Raw genomic sequence first — 22,452 nt, 5'->3', positions numbered from 1 at the left:
GTATGTATCTACTACAATTCTCAAGATGTAATACTGGAATTACAAAAGACAGAATACATGGCTCCAATCATAATTTTTCTAAATGTTTTCTAGATAAAAGAATAAAAGAACACAAAATTCAGTATAGAATCTGAACAGAACCAGCGCCTTCTTTTATCATGCCACTACCCAGGCAAAGATTTATTGAGATAATTTATGCTCTTTAAATCTCAGACCTGTCAGTAAGGGTGTCTCCAAAATGGTGTCTAATAATGTTCCAGAATTTTAAAAGTATAATTTGCTAAATAATGCCAATGATTAGACAAGGAAAAGACTTACCCCTCAACCTGTTCATCTATTTGTACCAACACTGTAATGAGGCAACAAAAGAGGAACATACACAAATTTTGTCAATAAAACAGGAATACCCTAAAATATCAGACCTATTGAAGAAAAATATTTTTTATTTTTCTGCATAGAATATTTTATACACCAGTTTTTTATTATTTTACACCTGCATACTTCTTGTGCTAGTATGTACACCACCCAAGTCACCCCATGCACAACCACCATCATTCTCACACAAACAGCCCATAACCAGAATCCATTATTTGAACTACTTGGAAATGTGTCTTAAGCAAAGATGGAACATGTAAACTTCTTTATTACATGACTTGTTCAAGAAGATTTTGACTAATTCCACCAAACATTCCCCCTGTCTTGAGGCTGATGATGAAGTTCTACTTTTGGCTGTGAGATATCATCCAATGTTAAAAAAAATATTGCAATTTTAGAAGCAGAAATCTGAAAGTAAAAATTCACATAATATTTCATCTACATGAAAATATATTCAATGGACTTGCCAATACTGTGCATTTTTATTGCCACAAGTGTTATTTATGTCTAAAGTGCTAAAACCTTACATTCCATGAAGAAGAAAAATTTTGGTGTTAACCACCAAATCAGTTCTCTGAAAATATTTACATATTTTTAGTGTTGCACCATTAGCATAGAAAAATTTTATTCTTCTATTTTGTATATGACAAAAATATTCTTAGCAGTCCAAAAAATTACTAAAAATTACCACTAAGATGCAGATAGTTTTTCCAGTTACTGCAGCATTTAAATTTTATAGCCTAAACCAGCAGAGGAGGCATCATTTTCTCTTCTGCCATCATAAGTGCATTGCATATTGGAAAGTCTAAAGAAAGTCATAAAATGACCTATTATAAGCCAAGCACTGTAAATACAGTTTTTGATGGCTTTTTATATATGATGACTTTAAAAATTACAATATTTCAGAATTAAATTCAATATTTAAATAGTTATCACTGGTACTTTTTTCAAATAGCAAAAATGACATTTTATTCAGAAAAATACCACAGTGTGACTTACTAGGATTTTCTTCTCTTAGCTTAATAGTTATTTCAAATGTATTGCCTATCATTTAAGCTGTGCAATTAATATCAAGGTACTGAAAACAGAAAAGACTCTTAATTCAATGTTTTCAGAATTCTACCTTCATTAGTTTGTTTGGAATATTTTTAACATTTCCATGAAATTAAATTCCATAAAAATAAATTAAGATTCCTCCTGAACCAGTACAGTGTATTTATAGTCAGAGTGCTTTGTACACTCTGAGTTATTAGGCACAAAACCTGCAAAAGGAACTGGTGAGGGGAAGGTATCTCAATATTGAAGGGGAGATATATTAAGATCCCCAGCAATCAGTTCACATCCAAGCTCTCTATCACTCTAGCCTAGCATTCCTTCATCTTCTCTTCTACATCACATATCAGCAAGGTGGCTCCAATTCCTTAGCCTGCAATCCTATGTTGTTGAAGGCAAAACTGCATAAACTAAAGGGGGGGAAATAAAATACAATTGTTTAAATCCCCCCTTCCCCAACACTTTCAATACTGAGATCATGAATGGCAATAACCTGTATAAAGTCTGCCAAGATAAGCAACCTTCAAGTGGGAGCAAGCATGGCTCAGTCTGTTGGCATGAATTTACTGTACACTCACTGTCTTACAATGGTGCTTCAAAGTAAAGATAATTGTGCTCAAAGCACGGCTTTTTTTAAAGGTAATGCGTTCAGTCTCTAGTAGGGAAATGGACTGAAAGCAGTATTTCCAACTTGGGGAGCTAATCTGTCACAGATGGAGCACTCAGCTATAGCAGAAAGCTCACAATTTAAAAACATCCTTGTGATTCCATCTGGTAGTAGAAATATCTAGCATTAGATAGGTTAATGGGTTCTCTTTTTTTTTCTGGTGTTCCACTGAAGCCTTCTGATTGTGCATTAGGACATAACTATGGTTAGAACATGACAGAATAGGAAAAACAAAGTAAAATATAAAATGTCCATAAATTAACATTTTTATAAGAATTTTTAGTACAATCTCTGTTTAAAATTCAAGAAATCACAAAACAATTCCACTTTACTCTTTTCATACTGTCCTTTAAATCTCATATTGTTTGGATTCAATGTTAGTATAGGTTATTTGCCTTGTTATTCTATGCAGACTGAAGAAATTCCAAGCAACAGAATTTTTTAAGCATAAATTCGTCATATCTGGAAGAAGGGAGTTTAAACAGCTTATAATCATCAAATCAGTTTCTCATTTTGTGCTTGCATTTTTTTACATTATTTTCATTAATGTAAGAAAAAATCTGAATATTCTCAACAGTATTTTAGAATGTGTGTTGATTTGGATAAGAAATACAGAATGCTCTTACAGTTGCCTTTCCTGAAAATTAAGCATGTTCTTTCAGTGACAGGTTTAAATGAAACTGTAATGTTTAGAGAAATTATAGAAATCCACAAAAAGTAGATATGTTTCTTTTGCAATATTATACCCTTTGCATGAATTAGGATATACATTTATTAACATTTTATGGTGGCAGTAATGCTGATCATTACAAATGCTTCATCTGGCTTAAAACATTAAGTTGCCTAAAATTGCCTTGGTTTCCTGAGAAAATGAAATATTTGTTACTAACTCCATTAAGATTTAAGTGAAAAGATTAGTGTGAACTAGTGAAAGAAAAATCCCCACAACAATTAAACAAGTTCACAACACAGAAGCTGTAGGAAAATATTAAAATTTAAAAAAAAACAACTTAAAGTGATTGTTGCTCCTGTATTAGCTGTTCCTACAGAAAAAGTATTATTACTGTTGATTCAACAAGGCTCTGATTATTTAGTGTGCATGCAGAAACCCTCACTCCTTCAGTGAATCTTCACTGTGCTAATCCCCTTGGAACGAAGCATTTATCACCTACCAAACAAGTGTAAAATATTTCCATCCAGAAGGATTATCACCACTGTCTTCCTCTCTGCTTTACTGGAGCAGAAGAGGAGAGGGAGGGTAGGCAGGCAAAGTGATTCATCAGCTACAAACAAAAATCCAATTACTAGTAAATTCCTAAATAATTTGGTTCAGTTGTCTTTATCCTCCAGTTTTTTATAATGTATTTTTTATGCTATTTTAAGAGGACAATATTTAGAAGCAACAAATCAGAACACATTCTCTTTCCTGAAAATCAAAACACATGAGAACCATAGCCTAAACTGAAATGATAGCCCTGAGATTGTACTCAGAGATACTCCAGGAAAATATTCCTTACTCCAAGTAGTTGTGACAGTCATTCATCCACCATGAAATCAATCTAGCATCCCTGTTCCTTCTTAGACAATTTCACACATTATTTCTTTTACAAACGAGCAGAATTGGTTGCATTACCTAGCACTGGAGTTCGCTGTGGTTTGTCAGTAGTACAACATTACTTGCCTGGTGAACTGCTCCTTTCCTATCAAGTTTTAAGATGTTTTTTTCAGTGCTGAATTGATGATTTCAAAGAACTAGCCACATGATAGATTGATGTTTTAAGAGGCATTTACTATCAGGGCCAACTTGTCCTATCAGCTACTTTGCAAAATACAAAGATTGTGAGATTGTTCTGTAATTCTACCTAGACTCAACTTTGGCAAGCCTGAAGTTCTTGATGTAATCAGCTATTTCTGTAACTTTATTTTATTCATCATTTTTCCTTGAGCAGTGCTGAATATTCTGCTGGAGAAAAGGTTAGCACAGATCTTGCTAGGATACACTGGCCAATTCTACTCTTGTGGAAATTCTCTCTTTGTTTTCTATTTTTTGTGTCCTATCTGATATTTGATTACCAATTACTATTTTAATAAAAAAATAAGTTAAAAGGGAAATAAACAGAATTTTTACTTGGAGAGTATTATACAGCAAAGTCCCTGGCTTTCTATCTGAAAGCATTTGCATCACTGAAATGACATTACTCTCTAGGTGCTCTTTCCCATGGAAAACCCTCGGGTCTCCTGGAGGGGTAGCTGTAGGTGGAGGCCAGACTGGGCTGAAAAATAAACAATTTTCTGATAGATTTTCCCTTTACTGATAGTTGTGATAAATTGTCTCATGTTTAAGCATTTCTGATTGCTAAAGATCCCATCATATTTTTGCAGAGAGGCTTTGGCCTCTGTACCAAGGTAGATGACCAGAAACATTTAATCATATCTAATATGACTAGATCATAATCTACATATCTAAATTCTTTTTCTGATGACATCCCTCTTCTTCTCTAATATAAAAAGGATTGTTGATACCTCTGCCTTCAGATACTGCCATGGTTCAGCTACAGATTGTGTGATTTCTCTATCTGCTTACAATACTTCAAAATAAAAAGTTATGCCTAAACATAAATCAGATTTTCTTTTTCCCCCCTGAGATTCTTGTTTAAAAAGTCAACTGTACGTCATTTCATGCCAGAGGAATGACTATTAAACTTCCTTTTCTCAAAGTGATTTTCCATATTATTTATCAGGGGAAATCACCTTTTCCATAGGAAAATATGATGCCTTAAAAAATGATAGGCAGAAACTTTCAATGAATCAGTATTCATTTAAATTGATTGCTTTTGATCTTCATGATTTAAGACAGAATATTTGTTTTGAAAACTTAGAATATTGTACAAATGTTCAACTTGCATAATCCCTAAAGTAAATATAATTTAATAGCTATGTGCAACTGTCACTGAAATTCTAAAAGAATCTTGTTCAGTTTATCATCCTCTTTTTTATCTGTGCCACAAAAAAATAAATGAAACATAGATATAAGGATTCATTTGACCCAAAAGACTGCATCATGAACCAGTTTCTTATCTTTACGTAAGTATACTGTTTCCAGAAAAATATTTTTCATATCACTCTATAACATAAAACACAAATGTAACAAGAAAAGAAAAGGTGCAGTTACACATGCATGTACTTAAGATAAAACAGACTGAAATGTTGGTCTGAGTCAGTGTTGATGAGTTCTCTTTTCCAGAACTGATCACCCAAAACTTTTGCCCAGGCAAAAGCTTCCCAGGCAAAAGATTAAAGAGCATTACAAGGACCCTGCCACATATTTACTACCTGTACTGTTTTATTGACTGTCATTCTTGTAAACCCAGTATGCCAAACAGACTCATGTAATCCAATTATAATAACCAAATCAGTAAAAACAAAAAATATTTTGGAACAAACTCCAAACTGTCAGTCATTTGATGAGCAGTTTCTAAAAAAAGATTTTTTCCCATAAAGTTCAATAAATAATTTGAATACACAAGTATGATAAAGTCATCACAAACATTAGCACAAGAAAGATTAATTATATTGTTGACTAGTTGTCTTATTAGCAGTAGGCTGAAGATGTACTGAGGAAGGGAAAAATTCATACATGAGAAAACTTAAAGGAGCCTGTTTCTATGATCAAGGCTTCAAGTAATTCCACTTTCATGAACAGGACTAGAGGTTCATGAACAGGACTAGAGGTTCATGGTGAACCAGCAGAGTGGGGTGTCTCCACTAATAACTGTGCGGCACTTGAGCAATACTGATTTAACCTCACTATGGTGGTTTCCTTTTTACATAGGCAGCTGCAAGCATCTTGTTTTACAGTAGCAGGAACTGACAGTAAAAGCTGAGGTAAAAGCTGTGATTTGCAGGAAATCTGAGTCAGAGCTGAAAAGTGGACTTAAATCTCTCAAGGTTCAGTAAAGTGATATGAACTACAAAGTCATGCTCCTGTTCTACAGTTAAATAACTGGCTTATTTGGTGAGCAGATTATATTTAATAGATTAATAGATGTTTGCTTCTTCAGGTACATATTCAGATCCTCCAAGATTTGCACATCTTTTATATTCCAGTTGCATAGAAATATGAAAGCAAAAAACAAAAACAGAACTCATACTATTACTCATATGTCTATCTGTGTTTTGTGATGATAAGTACAAGTACATCTTTTTCACTAAATCTAAATTAACAACATTTTGGGGAGGATGGAAATTATCTATGAATGACTTACACAGTGTCAGTTTAGACAATGAATGCTTTCATGATGCGTGCTCCATAACACGATTTCCATATCAATGAAATGAAAATATTCTCTTCCATTATGAAATTGTTTTTGATGTGCAGAATTCTTGAGATATCATTATGCTTTTAGGGTTGAAAATTGGCAGTTTGAGAAGCCCTTGAAAAGTCTGTGTTAGCTACTGGCCTCATTGTAGTAAATGGAATAAAAAACCCTCATGTATTGACATCAACAGGGACATGATCTCACCTGAAGTTTCTGACTGAAAAAAAAAAGGAAAAAAAGCAGAACAAATTAAAAAAAAAGCTGATGAAGCAACTGTAGAGTATCAGAAAGACAGCCACTGTTTTCACAGTTTTAGAAAAGTGAATTAATAATTGATCTTGAGGTTCTGTAACAAAATTTTTAATCCATCAATCCCTGTGCACCTATGAAATAATAAAATAAATATGAGTTATCAAGAGCAGTTATTCCTAAAATCACTGTCCTTCTTCTGTGACAGGTGATTTGGATGTGGAGAGGCAGAACAGTAGAGAGGATCTAATTTATTCCATCTTATGACACTGGGCTCTGTGATGTCCCTTATATAAAAAGAAATTGCATAGTGCATGTAAATCACCAGAACAACTTCCACAGCTGGTTTAAAAACTGTTCACAAAAAAGAATTCATCAGTGTTTGAGTGTTAAGCTGAGAAAACGTTTGAAGAGGAAGGTGGGTGTCCACTCAATTCAACTCAATTTATTTTTTCAGTAATTATTGGATTATAGGATTTAACACTGTTTAAATAGTGCAGAAAAAGGAGAGCAAATGCTGCAGAGGGCAGATCTCAGCAAATGAAGAAAAACAAGGTGAATTAAATAAAGAGCAAAATGCTTCCTGTAGGCAGGAGATATCAGACAGAATGGGAGCAAGTAACATTTGGCAAGGTAGTAAAATATGGCAGAGAATTGAAGGAGATTGTAATAGTGACATGGAAATGAAAACCAACACTGTAGCATTGGGCAAAATCGAGAAAATCTCATTCAGTAATACTTATTGGAAGTTTTATAATAAAACTTTAAAAAGGTCCTATGGGTCAGCTTTACTTGGTACTCGGGAAGTCTTAATTGAAATAGCTTTTTTTTTTAAATACTCCATACTAAAAAGACTGCAGAGTATATGGGAAGAATACAGAGGACTACAATAAAAACAAAATACATAGAAAACATGAGTAATAAGAAAATGTGAAAAAAAAAATCCACCTTGTCAACAGCAGTGAAGAATAATGAAGAATCAACATAAGAAATATATTTTAACATGTAGACGGTAAAATAATGATAAAGTAAATTATCCCAAAGGAGTTTATACTTAATATAGTTCCATGTGAATTTCCATTTATAAAATACAGGAGTTCTACATTTCTGAAGTTTGATATTTAATTGTAAAAAAGCAAAATAAAATATTTATTTGCTCAATGACTTACATATTCAAAAGTTTGCCTCTTTCTGCTTTTTACCTGATCTAACATGTATCATGTGGCCCATTACAAAGGAAATACTACAGAAAAGAAACAGCCATTATTAAAAATTTAGTCTTAAATTTTTCAGTATGCTGAATATATGTCCCTTCCTAAGTACTGGGAATCTTCATATCAGATCTTTTGCTTTGAATTTTTCATGCAGTCTTTCAATTTTTCTTATTATGAGTGTCTTCTATAGTACCAATCAATACAGAGCCACAAATTCTTCACACTGCTCTTTCCTTTGAAGCATGTACTTTACTTCATTTACCTTTTTAAGGATTTCAGGTTTTGAAATTCAGCTATTCCATGTTCTGAACTGAAAGTTTATTATTCATATGCATGTCAGTATGATGTTTTTTATTAGGTATTCAAAACCGACTCCCACTGTTTCATGGGTATAGTAGGCAGGTTTTTAAGTTATTTCACATGCAGCATCACTGCCTTACTCTGAAACAAAATTATAATCAATGAAAGAAGAGAATCAAATAGTATGAACTGAAAACAAGAAGCAGTTTTTCAGGATGTCTATCAATGAGATCTCCACCATTGCCATTTTTTCTCCTATTCTTGAAGGCAAATCAATAAATGCAGGATTTTTAAGAAAGGATAAGTATTTTTCTGCTAGAACTCAAGCCTAATTTTCAGAAATTACTAACAGATTAAACACTTAAATTTCTATTTAAATGCAATTTAGGCTCCATGCCACCAGATTTTTAAATATATTAGGAGCTCATTGTTAAAGGAAGGTATCCTGTTAGTGCCTAAGTGCCATGAATTCAGTGGGTGATAAGCACTTAGGGTTGGATTCAGCTGATTTAACTTCCGCTGCCTAGAAGTCAGGTATCCCCTTATAGTAGAGGAAATGTATTGTACTTGAATAGCTGTATATAGGCTTTGCCCTAGAGGTCCCGGTTGCCCTTGATGGGCTGCAGCTGTGATGTCCTTAACTGGGCTGCAGCTGTGACCAATGAAGATAACTGGGATAAAAGGGGGCGGGTTAGCCAGTCAGGGAGAGCCTTGGAGGAGCCCTGACCTGAGAGAGAGCAGCATGCAGCAGAAGGCATCTATGCAGTGAAGAGCTGCAGCCATAAGAACATGCTGATGAGGTATGGGCTCTAGAAATAGAATAACAACAATATGGGACTCTAGAAATAGAACAACAACAATTGGTGACCCTGATGTGATAGCTGGTAGAAGATGAGACAGCCAAGAGCTGTGGTGATAGCTGGTAGAAGATGAGACAGCCAAGAGCTGTGGTGTGTCTTGTACATGGCCTTTGAGTCATGGGGAAATGTATGTATTGTACTATGGTAGAGGAAATGTATTGTACTTGAATACCTGTATTTGAATATCTGTATAGAGGCTTTGCCCCAGAGGTCCTGCTTGTCCTTGATGGGCTGCAGCTGTGATGTCCTTAATTGGGCTGCAGCTGTGACCAATGAAGATAACTGGGATAAAAGGCAGCGGGTTAGCCAGTCAGGGAGAGCCTTGGAGGAGCCCTGACCTGAGAGAGAATAAGATGCAGAAGAAGGAGTCTGTGCTGTGAAGATCTGCAGCCATGAGAACACACCAAGGAGATATGGACTTTACAAATCTGATAACAACACTATGGGACTCTAGAAATAATAGAACAACAACATCCCCTCTGAGCTATGTTGGCAGTCTAGGCAGAGAAGTAGGGATCTCCAAAGAATGTTTCAGCCCTCCACCACCTGCATCAGGCAGGTGTCCAGGAAAACAGGGGAAATGTAAAAAGAAAGAGTAAGTGAAGGATTACACATGGGAAAGGGGCATGTCCTATGGGTATGGGAGCTTAGCAAGACACCAGTAAAGACTTCCTTCTCTTCCTGCTGAGAAGGAAGATTATTTGAATACTTGAAAATAATTTTTAGACTTAGGATCATCAAAGATCTAAGTTATATGTGAAACAACACTCTATTTATTAACAATTTGCCACAAGTTCTCTTAGTATTTTGCACTGCCTCTATGAGATGGTACTTGACACTTACCAACTTTGAAAGCATGACCCTTTATGAAAGGAAAAAAAGGAGTATTGTCTTAAACAGCACACAGAGATAGTGTAAAAAAGATTATTTTTATAAATTCTTTTTAACAGAGACATTACTGTGCTAATGAAAAAAATGAAAACATTGCCTAGAGCTAAACAAAATGTGTACAGGAACCAAAGAAATTTCCCATGTAAACTTTTTCAATAAACTTTAGTCTCCAGTGATTTTTTTCATATAGCAGCAACTTTTCTCTGCAGAATCTATCATTAATGCTACATGCTGTGACACAGACAAACATCTTTTAATGGGAAGTTAAAGAATGAGTGCTACACTCATATTCACTTTGAGACCAGAAAGAGAATAAATGCTATTATCTCCTGGAGATGTTTTGCCAGAAATTTTACATCAAAATTAAATCTCCAGTCTGCTACAAACTCCTCCTTTCACTATGCAGACAGAGACATTTCTTGATGTAATCCCTATTACTTTAGGTTTGTACTTTACACTATTTCCAAGTGTGAAAACCCAAGAGTCTGGCAATTATCATTATATTCTCATTCCTGTAGCAGGTTGTATATGCTAATGAAGAGAAAAAAATATAATTATATAGTATCATAGTCTGTTGTTACTGAGCTCTCCTGTAGCCTCTTCCAAACAGCTGTCTGAGCTCCTGACTTTTTCCTTTATTAAAAATTAAAACCATAGAATTCATGAAGGAAAACACAACAGCCAGAAGTTGTAGTTTTAGAAAACATCTCATGCTTTTAACCCCATCATTGTTTGTCAACCATGAGAAATGCACATTTAGAAGTTGCAGAGATTTTTTTTTTATTCTGTGCAAATTATGCGACGTTGAATATCCTTGTGCTGAGTTGGATGTAGTTTTGTGATTGAAATACTTTAAAGGAAGTGGAAAACACTGATCTAATATGTATGTACATATATATATGCATGTATAAGTCTGTTTTTCAATCAAAGTGAGTGGTTAGTTCTCAAGGTTTAAGAAGAAGCTTTTCCAGTGGAGGAACCTCTCAGTTTTGCTCTTGGCAGTGTTTCTTACATGGCCGTTTGAACACCTAGGATTGCATACAATTGGGTAGATGATAATCACAGATAAGCTTTGCACAACCCTCAGTATCAATTTTTACATAATTCTTATGTGAATACTTGTGCAAGTAGTTTTTATACTGTATATTACTTCAATTATATCAGCAATACATTTAACAATGTTTCATTACAACTTCTATTATTATGTCATACACAGTTTATGAAGACATAAACTTCATATTGGCATTCCAACGAGGAATAAAGATGTCTTTAAGTCAAACTTTAAGATAAATATGTTGAAACTGCTTAACTTCTCCACCAAATGAAAATCAATCTCCATCATTGCAGCTGCAGGATAAATGTCTTGTACTTGTGATTTAAGAGCATTTGTGGGACACTTTGAATCAAGTGCATTTCGTTACAATGGGTAGTCAAGAGCAACAACAGTGTGTTCTGTAAACAGAGGTTAAGAGAAATACCTGAATGAACTTGCACTCAAATACAGTGTTTCCTTGTGCTCCCAAATAACAAACACCCTGTGCCAGTTTAGCCAAATCAAGATAGAATACCTCTGGATGTGCTAAGTGTCAGAGGAATGTGCCAGAGGTGAGCAAAGGCAAGATAAAAAGTGATCAGGTTTAATAAGCTGATGGAGGAAAAGAGAGAAGTGGCAAGTATAAATTGCCAAGAAAAGAGAGAGAGGATGTGCTCTGTGCATCTGATTGGAAGTCACAGAAGGACCCCTTCTATGAGGCTGCCCTATGAAAGGAGAGCCCTTCACCTTTATGATATGATAAAAAGCTTAACAAATCTAACCCCTTTTATTTTTTTCATTTGAGTAGTCAGGTATATCTCAAATTACCCGTAGATGAGGTTCTTCAGATATTTTTTAACACTCTGATCTTATTATTCTTCTGCATTGCAAACAGCAGTTTTTCTATAAAAGGATTCATTGGCAGTTTAAAGATACCAGTGAGATACTTAGACACAGCACATTACTGATCACCTCATTATTGCTGAATTACCCACCTGTTGTAGGGTGGAAGAAAAATAGCCTGAGTTACACTGTGGCCTGCTGAAGAACAGGCTCTTAGTGTGAAACCCACAATAAACCACACTTCAGTTCAATTCCTAAGGTTACTCAATCAATCAAATCCTGCCCTCAAAACAGGGAATCCAATTTCTAAACAAACAGGTATTTGTGGTAGTCTGATAAGAGGGATGTGGCACCGTACTACAGCACTCCTGAACAGATAGGATGCCCCTTAAAATTACTGCAATTGAAGCAGCAGCAGCAAGTTTTGAAAACAACACTAGAGTAAATTTATACTCTGGGGATAAAGTCACTAAGGTAATCATTGGGTTTAATGGGTTATTAGAAAAGGACATCAAATATTTTCATCTATAGTGCTTCATTCTGAGGGTAGAGAATCAACAAAATAAAACCAATTGTGAATGTGCTGTCAACTGCAGTGTGACAGCACTGAAGTCAATGGGAGAGAATATTTTTTCTGTTTATTACAGACAATTATCAAAAAATCATCAGCTAACCCCACACCGTTATTGAAGTTGACATCAGTTAAGTCATTTATCCATATACCACAGATAACTGCTTTTCAGTTCCAGTTTTGGAGACATTCTTTTCATGGGAATAAGAAAGGAAGAAAATGACATGAAAAAGATTAATAATATTTAAAATATTTCCACAGTTTTGCAAAGGAAAAATTAATTTCTGTTCTGTCTTGAATAGCTACATTCCAAGATGCTTATTGAAATTTGAAATACCTGTTTAAATGTTCAAGGCAATTTATCTAGTGAGTATAAATTCTCTCACGGTGCAGAAAGCGTAGCATTGCTCTGTGACTAGGGTAAACATTCACTTTGAAATATCTGTGACAGTTTAAACACATTACTGTCTCCTTAGCTTTTTAGTAGAGCCTTTTGTAGGAGCTACTCACATGCTCCAGTGCAAAGTTGTGTCTGTGTAAGAATGAATTTTATGTGGCTGCCTGAAGTGCCTTAAGGAACACCTGTGTTTTCAGCCCAGAGACAGATCATGAGTGTTCAAGGGGCAGGACTATGGGAGTGGGGGCCTCCAGCAGAAGGGGAACTGCAAATATAGAGTTCTACAAGATGATGAACAGCTGTAGCAGGTGATTAGCCACCATAGCCATTTTCAGTGTGTGACCTGGGACCCCATTGCTACCATTGCAGTGGTGAGAAAGGAGTATGGGGCTTCTATACTAAACAGGATCGAAAATGGAGAGTACTTCACTGCTCACACTGCTTTCCCAGGTTCAAAAAATGCTTATCCATATGTAAAAAGATGCTGGAGGCAATTCAGAATTTCATTTTCCTATTGGATTAACACTGGCATAATTTTTAGTGACATAAGGATCAGAATGGCTTCCTTCAGAAATTCCAAATAACACAAAGCTCCTCAGAAAATGCATGGGTTTAGTGCTGCCTTGAAATTTTTGGTGGACCCCTGGTTCACAAGATGGAGTTAATTTGATAGATTCTAATTAGAATCTATCTTATATTTAGAGGAAGAGTAGATGTGGGAAAACTATATTCTAGCCATTGCATACTTAGAAAAAAAATTGCTAGTGTCTATATTAAAGTATTGCGCCCATACCACAAAAATAAATAATGTCACAAGGCTGACATCATGAGACAGTGAATATTAAAAAGCAGAGCATATTTTTGTATTCTTTTATACTTTCCCAAAAGATGAGTGGTTGCTCTGCTTTCAAGTATGGTAAATCCCCTTCAGCCCTTGTCCATAGCTGACTCACATAGCCATAGTAAAGGTACTGTGTATGAGAGGCATGGACAATGCCCAGATGAACTGTCACAGAAAACATGCATTCTGTAGCTGTGATCTTCTGAGCATCTGCCTGACTAGAAATAAATTTAGTTTTGATCTTCTGTTTTAAGCAAAATCTAGTTTTCCCCACAGTGCCTTAAACAACTGGTGAAGTGCTAGCAATGGTGCACTGCAGCATACAGAAATGTTTTCCTCACTGAAGTGGACCATAAAATGCACTAAGAGTAGGGCTTTGTGTCACTCAACTATCAGTCCCCACAGAGATGAGAAACATGGGGAAAAATAGGACAAGAAAGTTGTGAAAATCCAGACTTCATGAAGAATTCCAAAGATATAACATTGTTTTGGATTTTCACAGCAATCTACTATTTTTTGGTTTCCATCTCCCATTCTCACAGAATCACATAGTAAGAGTATGTACCATCTAGGATAAGGTTTACTTATATTATGTGTGTCTAAGGTTCACAGTATAATGGCACCCTGATATCAAAATGGGGCCACTAGATGGTACTGCAATATAATTAATAAATATTAAAAAGTAATCTCATAAATATATATTTGGATTTTTTTTGCAATGTCTTGGTTATATGTCTGAAAGACTTGCAGAAATATTCATGGCACTGTCTTTAGATATGCAGGAAAGCCTTCATGTAACTATAATATATGCAGCTTTAAGGTACATGCTAAAGTGCATGCTTCCCAATCTTAACAGCATAACTAAGGCACTCAATATAGATGTATACACACACATAAGTAAATCATCATATGGAATTACCATCTAACCAGTCACTACTCTTATTTTCATATGTTTCTGTATTTGGTGCAAAGCTATTGAATTTTGGGAAAAGTGAGCATAAGTAAATCAACAGGAAGATGTATGTTTATTCATAAACTCAATGTGAAATATGTCCCAGGTTTTAAAAGATAAAACTGTTACAATTAGCAAAATAGATACAATCCTATTTCATATTTTTCTATACTTTGAATGATTTGCTATCACAATTTACTTCACCATTAAAAAGATGAAAAATTCCACTTTTATCTAAATGCATTCCACCATATGCTATGTCTACAGTATTAAACAGATTACATTTTATAATCAGTTATTTTCCAGCTGGTAAAGATCTTGAGATTTAAAAATTGCTGCAGAACTAAATTTTATGAAACTATAAGCATGCTTAATAGTATCTACCCATGAAACTACCCCCTGAATAACCTAACACTGCTGGTTGCCAGCACTATTTTCAATTTTCATCTGTTAGATATATGATCAAGCATGTCAAATGTGCCCTAAGTAATAGAAGTGAAAAAATAAAGTCATTTACTTAAAACATTCTGATAGCTATTTATCTGAAAACCCTGGTCAGATTTACTGCTCAAAGGCATTTACCTACAAAGTTAACCAGATGCTTTGAGTTGAAAACTAATTTAATTTCTCTGTTATCTTAACAGGACATCTGTTAAAACAACATCCAAGGAAGGTAATATGTTCAAAATTAACCATCCTGCAGGTTGTTTTATTAGAGTATGTATGACATTGACATTTAACTGCTAATGACCACTGCTTTACAAAAGTAATTAGCAAATGTGGAATCAAAGCAGTACAACAATAATACCAATGGACACAAGGTAATGTAGAATGAATGCATAACTGGTATAAGTTCAATTTTTTTGCCAAGTTCATTGCTTTGTTACAACTGAGTTATGCTGAAGATGAATTACCCTTTTTTTTTTGTTCTTTCCTTAGCTTCATCTATGTATGAAGCCCTCCCTTTAAAATCAGAGCATATTAGCTGCATAAAGTGTTCAGCACTCATAGCCAGCATGTTTTTTAAGCAGCATGAGTGACAAAGCTATGCAAATTATATCCTGAAGTAATTTGCATTATTGTAGCTAATTTGCGTATGGATATAAACTGGATTTCAGAGCAACTAGGTATCAATCCAAGCAGTGGTATATGAAAGTCAGACACATAGGTGGATGTGTGCTTGCCAAGGTTGGGATATGCAAATGGAAAAATACTACTTACTATAAAGTGTATTTCTGTCTGGTCCTTATAATTTTGTGCAATAAGATGGTAGGGACAAGTGGGAACAGTTGGAGGAAAAGTAGGCTCCATATTTCCTCCCACCCTCCCATATTTCCTCCTATCGTCTCCATTTATTTCCACCAGCAATCTCTACTCGTGCTAATTTGTTGACAGGAGGTGCTATGACCATTGCAGCCTCTTCCTCTTCTCATTAGAGTAACCCAATGGAAAAGGATAAGAAAAAGAATGGGCTGCCCTACAGTGCCTAAGAGTCAGCTATATCTGTCTAATCCTGGACTAACATCTCAGATCAACAGGGGAAAGGAGGATTTCTCAGTGATGAAGAGTTGCTAATGGATGAGCATCATTTGTAGGTGGATTTCTAAACTGCTCATTTCCTCCTTGAGATCATTTGCATCAGCTGCACTCCCACAGTGCAGGTTGCTGGCTGGGTCTGGCTGGAGGCAGGAGAACTGATGGCTGCATCCCGAAGTCCCTTCTGGCTTTACTTTACTATGAACCATGACTATGAGTATGTAAACACTGACTTTAACCAGATTGCACATTGGCAGCTGGACAAGATTTCTTATGTTTGTCTTTATTCCTGTGATTTCATGATATGGAAAACAGACTAGCTTGGACTCCAGCTACAGAATGGGCAGTACTTGCAGATAACGAAACAGCAAACTCTCTCCCTAAATCTTCATTCCTCCAGCTTTGCAGAAATGCCATGACACTGACTTCCTACTGCTCCCTAGCAGTTACTTGGGAGCCTTCACCAAGTTTTGGTTAATCCTCCTGATTTTCTTACCTCAGCAGGAACAGAGTACATATTTGCAGCATTTTACTAGACTGCAGGGTTTATACACAAGGTTGTCAGTAGTTTGTTAAATACAATATAAGGAAACTTAACTATTAGCATAATTGTCTTTGAACTAAAGGACTCTAATTGTTTTTGAACGTGTTACTACTTTTTCCAAACATGGACAACCTATATCCATAAGATACTATATAGCTTTACATTTGTGCGAAGATCCTTCATTTTTCTCCCATAGTAAGGCAAAAGTGTGAAAAATGAACTGATTATTTATTACAAGATAAATAGCATTTTTCTTGTGAAGTGCAGCAAACTATCTGTGGTTAGAAAATAGGAAGTCAACTACAGAAAGAACAAATAGAAAACCAAAGTACTCGTCTTCACTTAAAAGCCTAAAGGGAATGTTAGAAAAGGTAGAACATGACTTTTCTAGAGGCACACAGTGACAGAACAAGAGACAATGCCACAAATTGCAGTCATGGAAATTTCAGCTGCATATCAGGAAAAAATTTTTTTACAATGAGAATGGTTAAGAAATAGAGAAGTTGTGAAACTTCCATCCTTGAAGACTTCCAAAACTTGACCGGCTAAAACTCTGGGCAACATGATAGAACTTTTTAGTTGGTGCTGCTCTGAGCAGGAGACTGGATTAAGTGACCTTGGGAGGCTCTTCCAGCATGAATAAGTCTGATTTTGTAAGTCTAAGTTATCTTATATTTCCAGTTATTTGTGGTGGGTAGGAGAGAAAGAGTTCAGAAACCTTTAATTTCCCTTAAAACTTCTGGCAGAAAACAACCTGATTACATATTTTCCTTTATGTTTACATTTTAATAACTACAGAAAATTCAGTTCTTTGCATTATATTTAACAATTTCAATTTTAAATAAGTGCATATTTTAAACTTATTCTTTCAAGTTCCCCCTGTTGCAGTACAGAGCAATATAGGAAAGGAAGTAACACAATTTGAATGCAAATAGAAACCCTTTTTTTTTTTTTTAATTAAGAACAGTTGCTTGGACCTGTATAATGAATAATGAGTTGACTACAGAATGATAGTTTGACTACACCCAGTGATCTAGGTACAGAGCATCACTTCTGTGCTTAGACATTTTAGGTGCCAGAGTTCTGTATCTAACCTTTTATATTCTTATTCTACATGTTTTCAGATCAGAACTGAAGTACAGAATTTACAGATTTTGTAATTATCTTTTTCTGACTGCTGCAGTATATGGAGTATGATCCAGTATGTCAGCCTCACTCAACTGCCAAAACTTCATCTCTGAAATAGGCTATGTGGTAGAGAGATTAAAGAAAAATACACAGTTGTGGCTTCATCATTAAGAGGTATGTAAAAATGAATGTAGAAGAGAGCTAAATCATGTTTAGTCAAGCAATCTTAATTCTGGCATTTCTTGATGTCAGACTGTTTGACTTTCAAATATCTAATTTTTGTGTAAAAAAAATATAAGTACAACCTAATGATTTAATATAGTAAACATAATTTTTTTTCTGTAAATAAGGAAGACATCAAGAATATAATAAAAACAGAAACTAAGTCAATTTTGACAGTTAAAAGGAGCTTTTCAGACGTGTGCTTTTGGTTATATTCACATAGTACTCTGGGGACTATGGTGAAGTGATTACGGAGCTCAGCCAGGCGAGCGTGAGAGGAGAATTCTTGGATCTGGTCACACAAATAGAGTTTAATGCAAAGAGAACCAGAAGTTCTGACTCAAGGATGGGACCCTGTGCAGCAAGGGCTGCTGAGGCTCTGCTGGTCCCCCTTGTCCAGCACCCCAAACCCAGCCTCTGCCTTGAGTTCCAGCAGCTGACAGCGATGGTCTCCACTCCCATGCTTGTGATGGTACCACTGCAACCTCAGGAAAGGGTTTCTTTCAGCAAAAACTGTTTACTCATTTCAAAACTAAAAATGAGACTATGATAGTTCTTTTGCTGCTTATTTTCTGCTTGTGGTGTCATTAGACATCATTAGGGGAAGCTTTCAAATGCCTTGAATCAAGAGTGCTGTTCTTAATCACATGAGTATTTTCTGCTGTTCTGAGATAGCTGAATTTATCTCCTTGTCTACTTTCCTGGGTTTAAAAAAATCACAGGAATATTACATTTTCTCAGAAATGCTTTCTATTATGTTTTCCTTTTTTGGTTTTTTTTTTTTTTTTTTTTTTTTTTTTTGTTTCACTAGTGTACTTCAGATGTGCCTCATTCAAGATAAGAGGTTATGCTTTTCATGTGCTACATTTGGTTAGCCACAGGCCAAAATAAATATTACCAGTCCTGACACCTTAAAGTCCTACTTATAGAGAGTATGGCAGTCACCATTAAGCAAAAAAACACACAAACTAATTAAATATTTTTGAAGAATAATACTGAAAAGGAAGTCTGTAAAGTGGGTTTTCTAGGCATTTATTCACAGATCTACATAAAAATCAAGGTTAAGAATAAGAGATTGTACTTCCTCTTTGTTACAAACCATACTTACAAAGCCATAAATATTCCATCTTGCTGTGATAGAGTTTCAGCAAAGATAACTGTGCCTCAAGGACAGAAAATACTTGGTGTGACACCATTTTTCACAAGATAGCTATGATTGTAAAGGTGTATAATGCAAACAGATTTACATGGATGTTCACAAATAGTCCTTGAATCTCCTCAGTCTCTTTAGAGATGCTTATCTCATTGTTCTGAAAATTTCTGAGTCTTTACAGACCTGTTTCAGTATAATAAGGAGAAGCTGTAAAAATGTCATGACCTCCACCCCCACAAGTAAAATAAGTATATTAACAATTGAAATATGTCCTCTCCATTTTCTCAGCAGGTGATGATGGAAAAATTGTTGTACACATAGAATAAAAGCTTTCTTAAAACTTTGTAAAAAAACCCCTGCCTTCTCTTTATTTTATATTGTAGCAAGCTAAAAATAATACATATAAAAATAACCTATACTAATCTGAACTGTTATTAGGTTGTAATTTTAACCTATTAATTCTTAAAGCCATGCTGCACAGGATCCTCTCTCATGGTTTGCAATCTCAAAGGCATCCCTATGGTACTTGCTTAAAGGTTGTTTTTTATTCTCTATTTAGCACCAGTTCAGACCTAGAGCTTTTCTCAAGATTCTACATACCATTTCAAACAAAGAAAATACCCAGGTTTATCACCACAGATTTAAAATTGCAGTTATTCCCAGATGAAAATATAAATAATAAAGAAGATTCAGTGCAAGATTTATGCGTAGGCCTGAGAAACATTACGCTTGAAATGATCTATTCTGTAAGATGCCTACATGTGTAAAACAGTCAGAGCCTCTGAAGGATCTAGAATGGAGGGGTATGTTGTATCAACCTGACAGTGGGGTGTCTTTGCATTAGATGTATATTTCCAAGCACTAGATCTTCTAGCATATTTCCCATGTGGGGAAGTCTTGACGTAGCATTTGAGTTGAAAAGGAGAGGAGAATGATGCCCCACATGTGAATTAGATCTTTTGTAGATAATGAGTTGATCTCTACCATTTTTTTAAATCCATTTTTCTCTGAACTTTTTCTTTTCTCCCTCTCTTTACCAATTCTGGTGCTCTGAAAGCCAATTGAAGTGGAAAGAATATTCTACTGGGTATTTCAAGGCAGATCATATCACTGGAGCAAATAATACCTCTAGATACCAAATAAAAGATTCAACTGCATTCAAATATAGACCTGAACCCTATGACTGGTTGGGAAACATTCTAGATGATGACTTCAGGAAAAAAATAATTTCAAGGTTTAGGTACTATTTGTGGCCTATTTTATTTCCAACTAGCACTTACTTGTGTCCTTACACTGTTTTTATGCCCAGTGCTTAAACAGCTACTTCTCCTTCCTCCATTTTTCCCACCCCCATTCCCTTCCTGGGGCAGGATAAACATCCCAACATTTACAAGTTTAGGAATGCAGGTGGCTGAAACAAACAGGTGGAAAGAGGGTGGATTGGGTAGAGTATGATTGTACAACAGGTGCCAGGTTTGTTTTGTATCTTAGTTCTCCTGGCAACAAAGAATTTTGACCAAATAAAAGATAATATATGCAAGTCATTTTATTTGCTATGTTTTTGCCAAGCTTTTAATGAGATTTGGCCTGTCTGAAAGTATAAAACCAGGAAACGGTAACGTTTTACCTGCAGAAAATTACTTTACACCCTAAGGAAATGAAATTTTGATCCTTTTGAAGTCAGCATCTTTGAAGAAAGAGAATAGATGGGGATGAAATACCTTATCTCTAGTAGTTTTTGTACTTTGGGTGTGATTTGAAAGAAACAACATGCAAGGATGTATCTCTGCCTCATTTATTCTTCCTATAATTGTGTTTAACCTTCTGCATAAAAAGGTATCAGTAACTCACAAAGGATCAGGGGCTAATATCTGTAACTTACAGTTGGCCTAAACTCCCTATAATCAGGTAAAAAAATTAAAATCCAAGTCAAGAAGACAATGTGATGTGTTTGACACGAGGGATTCTTCTTGATGGTCAGTTCATGGTAATGTGAGCATAATTCAGCAATAACTGGACTCAATTGAAGCATATTACCCTAAAAAAAATTGTTGCCACTGCTAATCTTTTATCCCACAAATTGCCAGCTTTCTGGGAACACCTTGGAAAGTAGGAGTGTTGGTATGAGGCCATTACCAACTGCCACTTTATGCATTATCACACTGTCAATAAAACTCTATAAATATATCATTCTTAGGAAAATATATTTTTTGCTGTAGATTTTTACTATGTATAAGTGTTCAAGGAAAAATTCATACCAGAAGCATAAACTTTATAAACACTGATGAAGCCAAATGGCAACCTGTTCTGGCACCTCAATTTACATCTTTAATTTAATGGAAAACCCCTTGTTTTACAACTATTATACTATGTATAAGACCCCTGAAAGGAATCCAGCTAAGTAACAGCAAGCTAAAAGGTACAATAAACATTTGTTTTCTCCTGAGATGGCAATGTTTTTTATTCATGAAACCATTAATTAATGTCTCTCACATGGGTGGAATTTGCATTGCAGGGCTACTGAGGGGGACAAAAAGAGGTAATTTTCTTTTAAAAATATATATACAATTATTGCTGTGGGCATCAGAGTGTATACACTCATTACTGTCTGGTTTAAAAGTTTCTAACATACCCAGAATATTCCAAATTTACATCATACTACGAAATTCATTTAGGTAACACTAAAATAATGAGTAAAAAAGAGCACAGCCTGGGGCATGTTAACAAAGAGTTGATGGCTTAAACGTATCCAAGTACCTTTGAAAGGTCTCCAGCCTCCAAATAGAAGCAGATAACAAACACGTTCCATGTAACCCAAAGGACCAGCCAGACAGCATACTGTAGGGAGGAAGAGAGAAACACAGAATTAACAATTCCACTCAGCTGAGGTAAATTTAGTTCATTTGCTCAATCCAAGACAAAACCAGATTATAAGTATGGTGCCTATGAACAAAAATGTTACAAATAAGAGAGGATTACAAATAAATTCTTCCCTTTCCCTGACACAGTGTCTAGTGACCTACGGAGTAGTCAGTCCCAGCAGAAAACCTGCATCTTAGCACACAGTTGATAAATCTGACATTTTAATTTGAGACTAATTTGTATCTCTTTCTTTGTTCAAATGGGTAATGTTACAATAGAGAGGCGTGTAATATCAATTATATTAGTTATTAATAGTAATTATTATATAATTGTATTAATTATATTAGAAGTGCAGACCTGATCATTCGACTATATCTTACTAAATAACAGCATAATTGAACTAGCCCTGGATTTTTTCAACACTTCATATTTAGTCTCAAGA

At 35.2% G+C, this 22,452-nt stretch overlaps 1 protein-coding gene across 3 annotated transcripts in view; it reads right to left on the bottom strand.

The window, feature by feature from the left end:
* NKAIN2 (sodium/potassium transporting ATPase interacting 2) overlaps positions 1 to 22,452 on the bottom strand; it is a 518,775-nt gene that overhangs the window by 221,789 nt on the left and 274,534 nt on the right. For all 3 annotated transcript variants that reach the window (XR_013181351.1, XR_013181350.1, XM_054629881.2), the window contains one exon: positions 21,906 to 21,986. Coding sequence is in view for 1 of the 3 variants with exons in the window: in XM_054629881.2 (XP_054485856.1) it covers positions 21,906 to 21,986 (81 nt within the window). In the remaining 2 variants the exon portion in view is untranslated. The remainder of the gene's footprint in view (positions 1 to 21,905; positions 21,987 to 22,452) is intronic.

This window comes from Agelaius phoeniceus, chromosome 3 (assembly GCF_051311805.1).
Source record: "Agelaius phoeniceus isolate bAgePho1 chromosome 3, bAgePho1.hap1, whole genome shotgun sequence".
Lineage (NCBI taxonomy): Eukaryota > Metazoa > Chordata > Aves > Passeriformes > Icteridae > Agelaius > Agelaius phoeniceus.
This window is presented reverse-complemented; position numbering and strand designations above follow the sequence as displayed.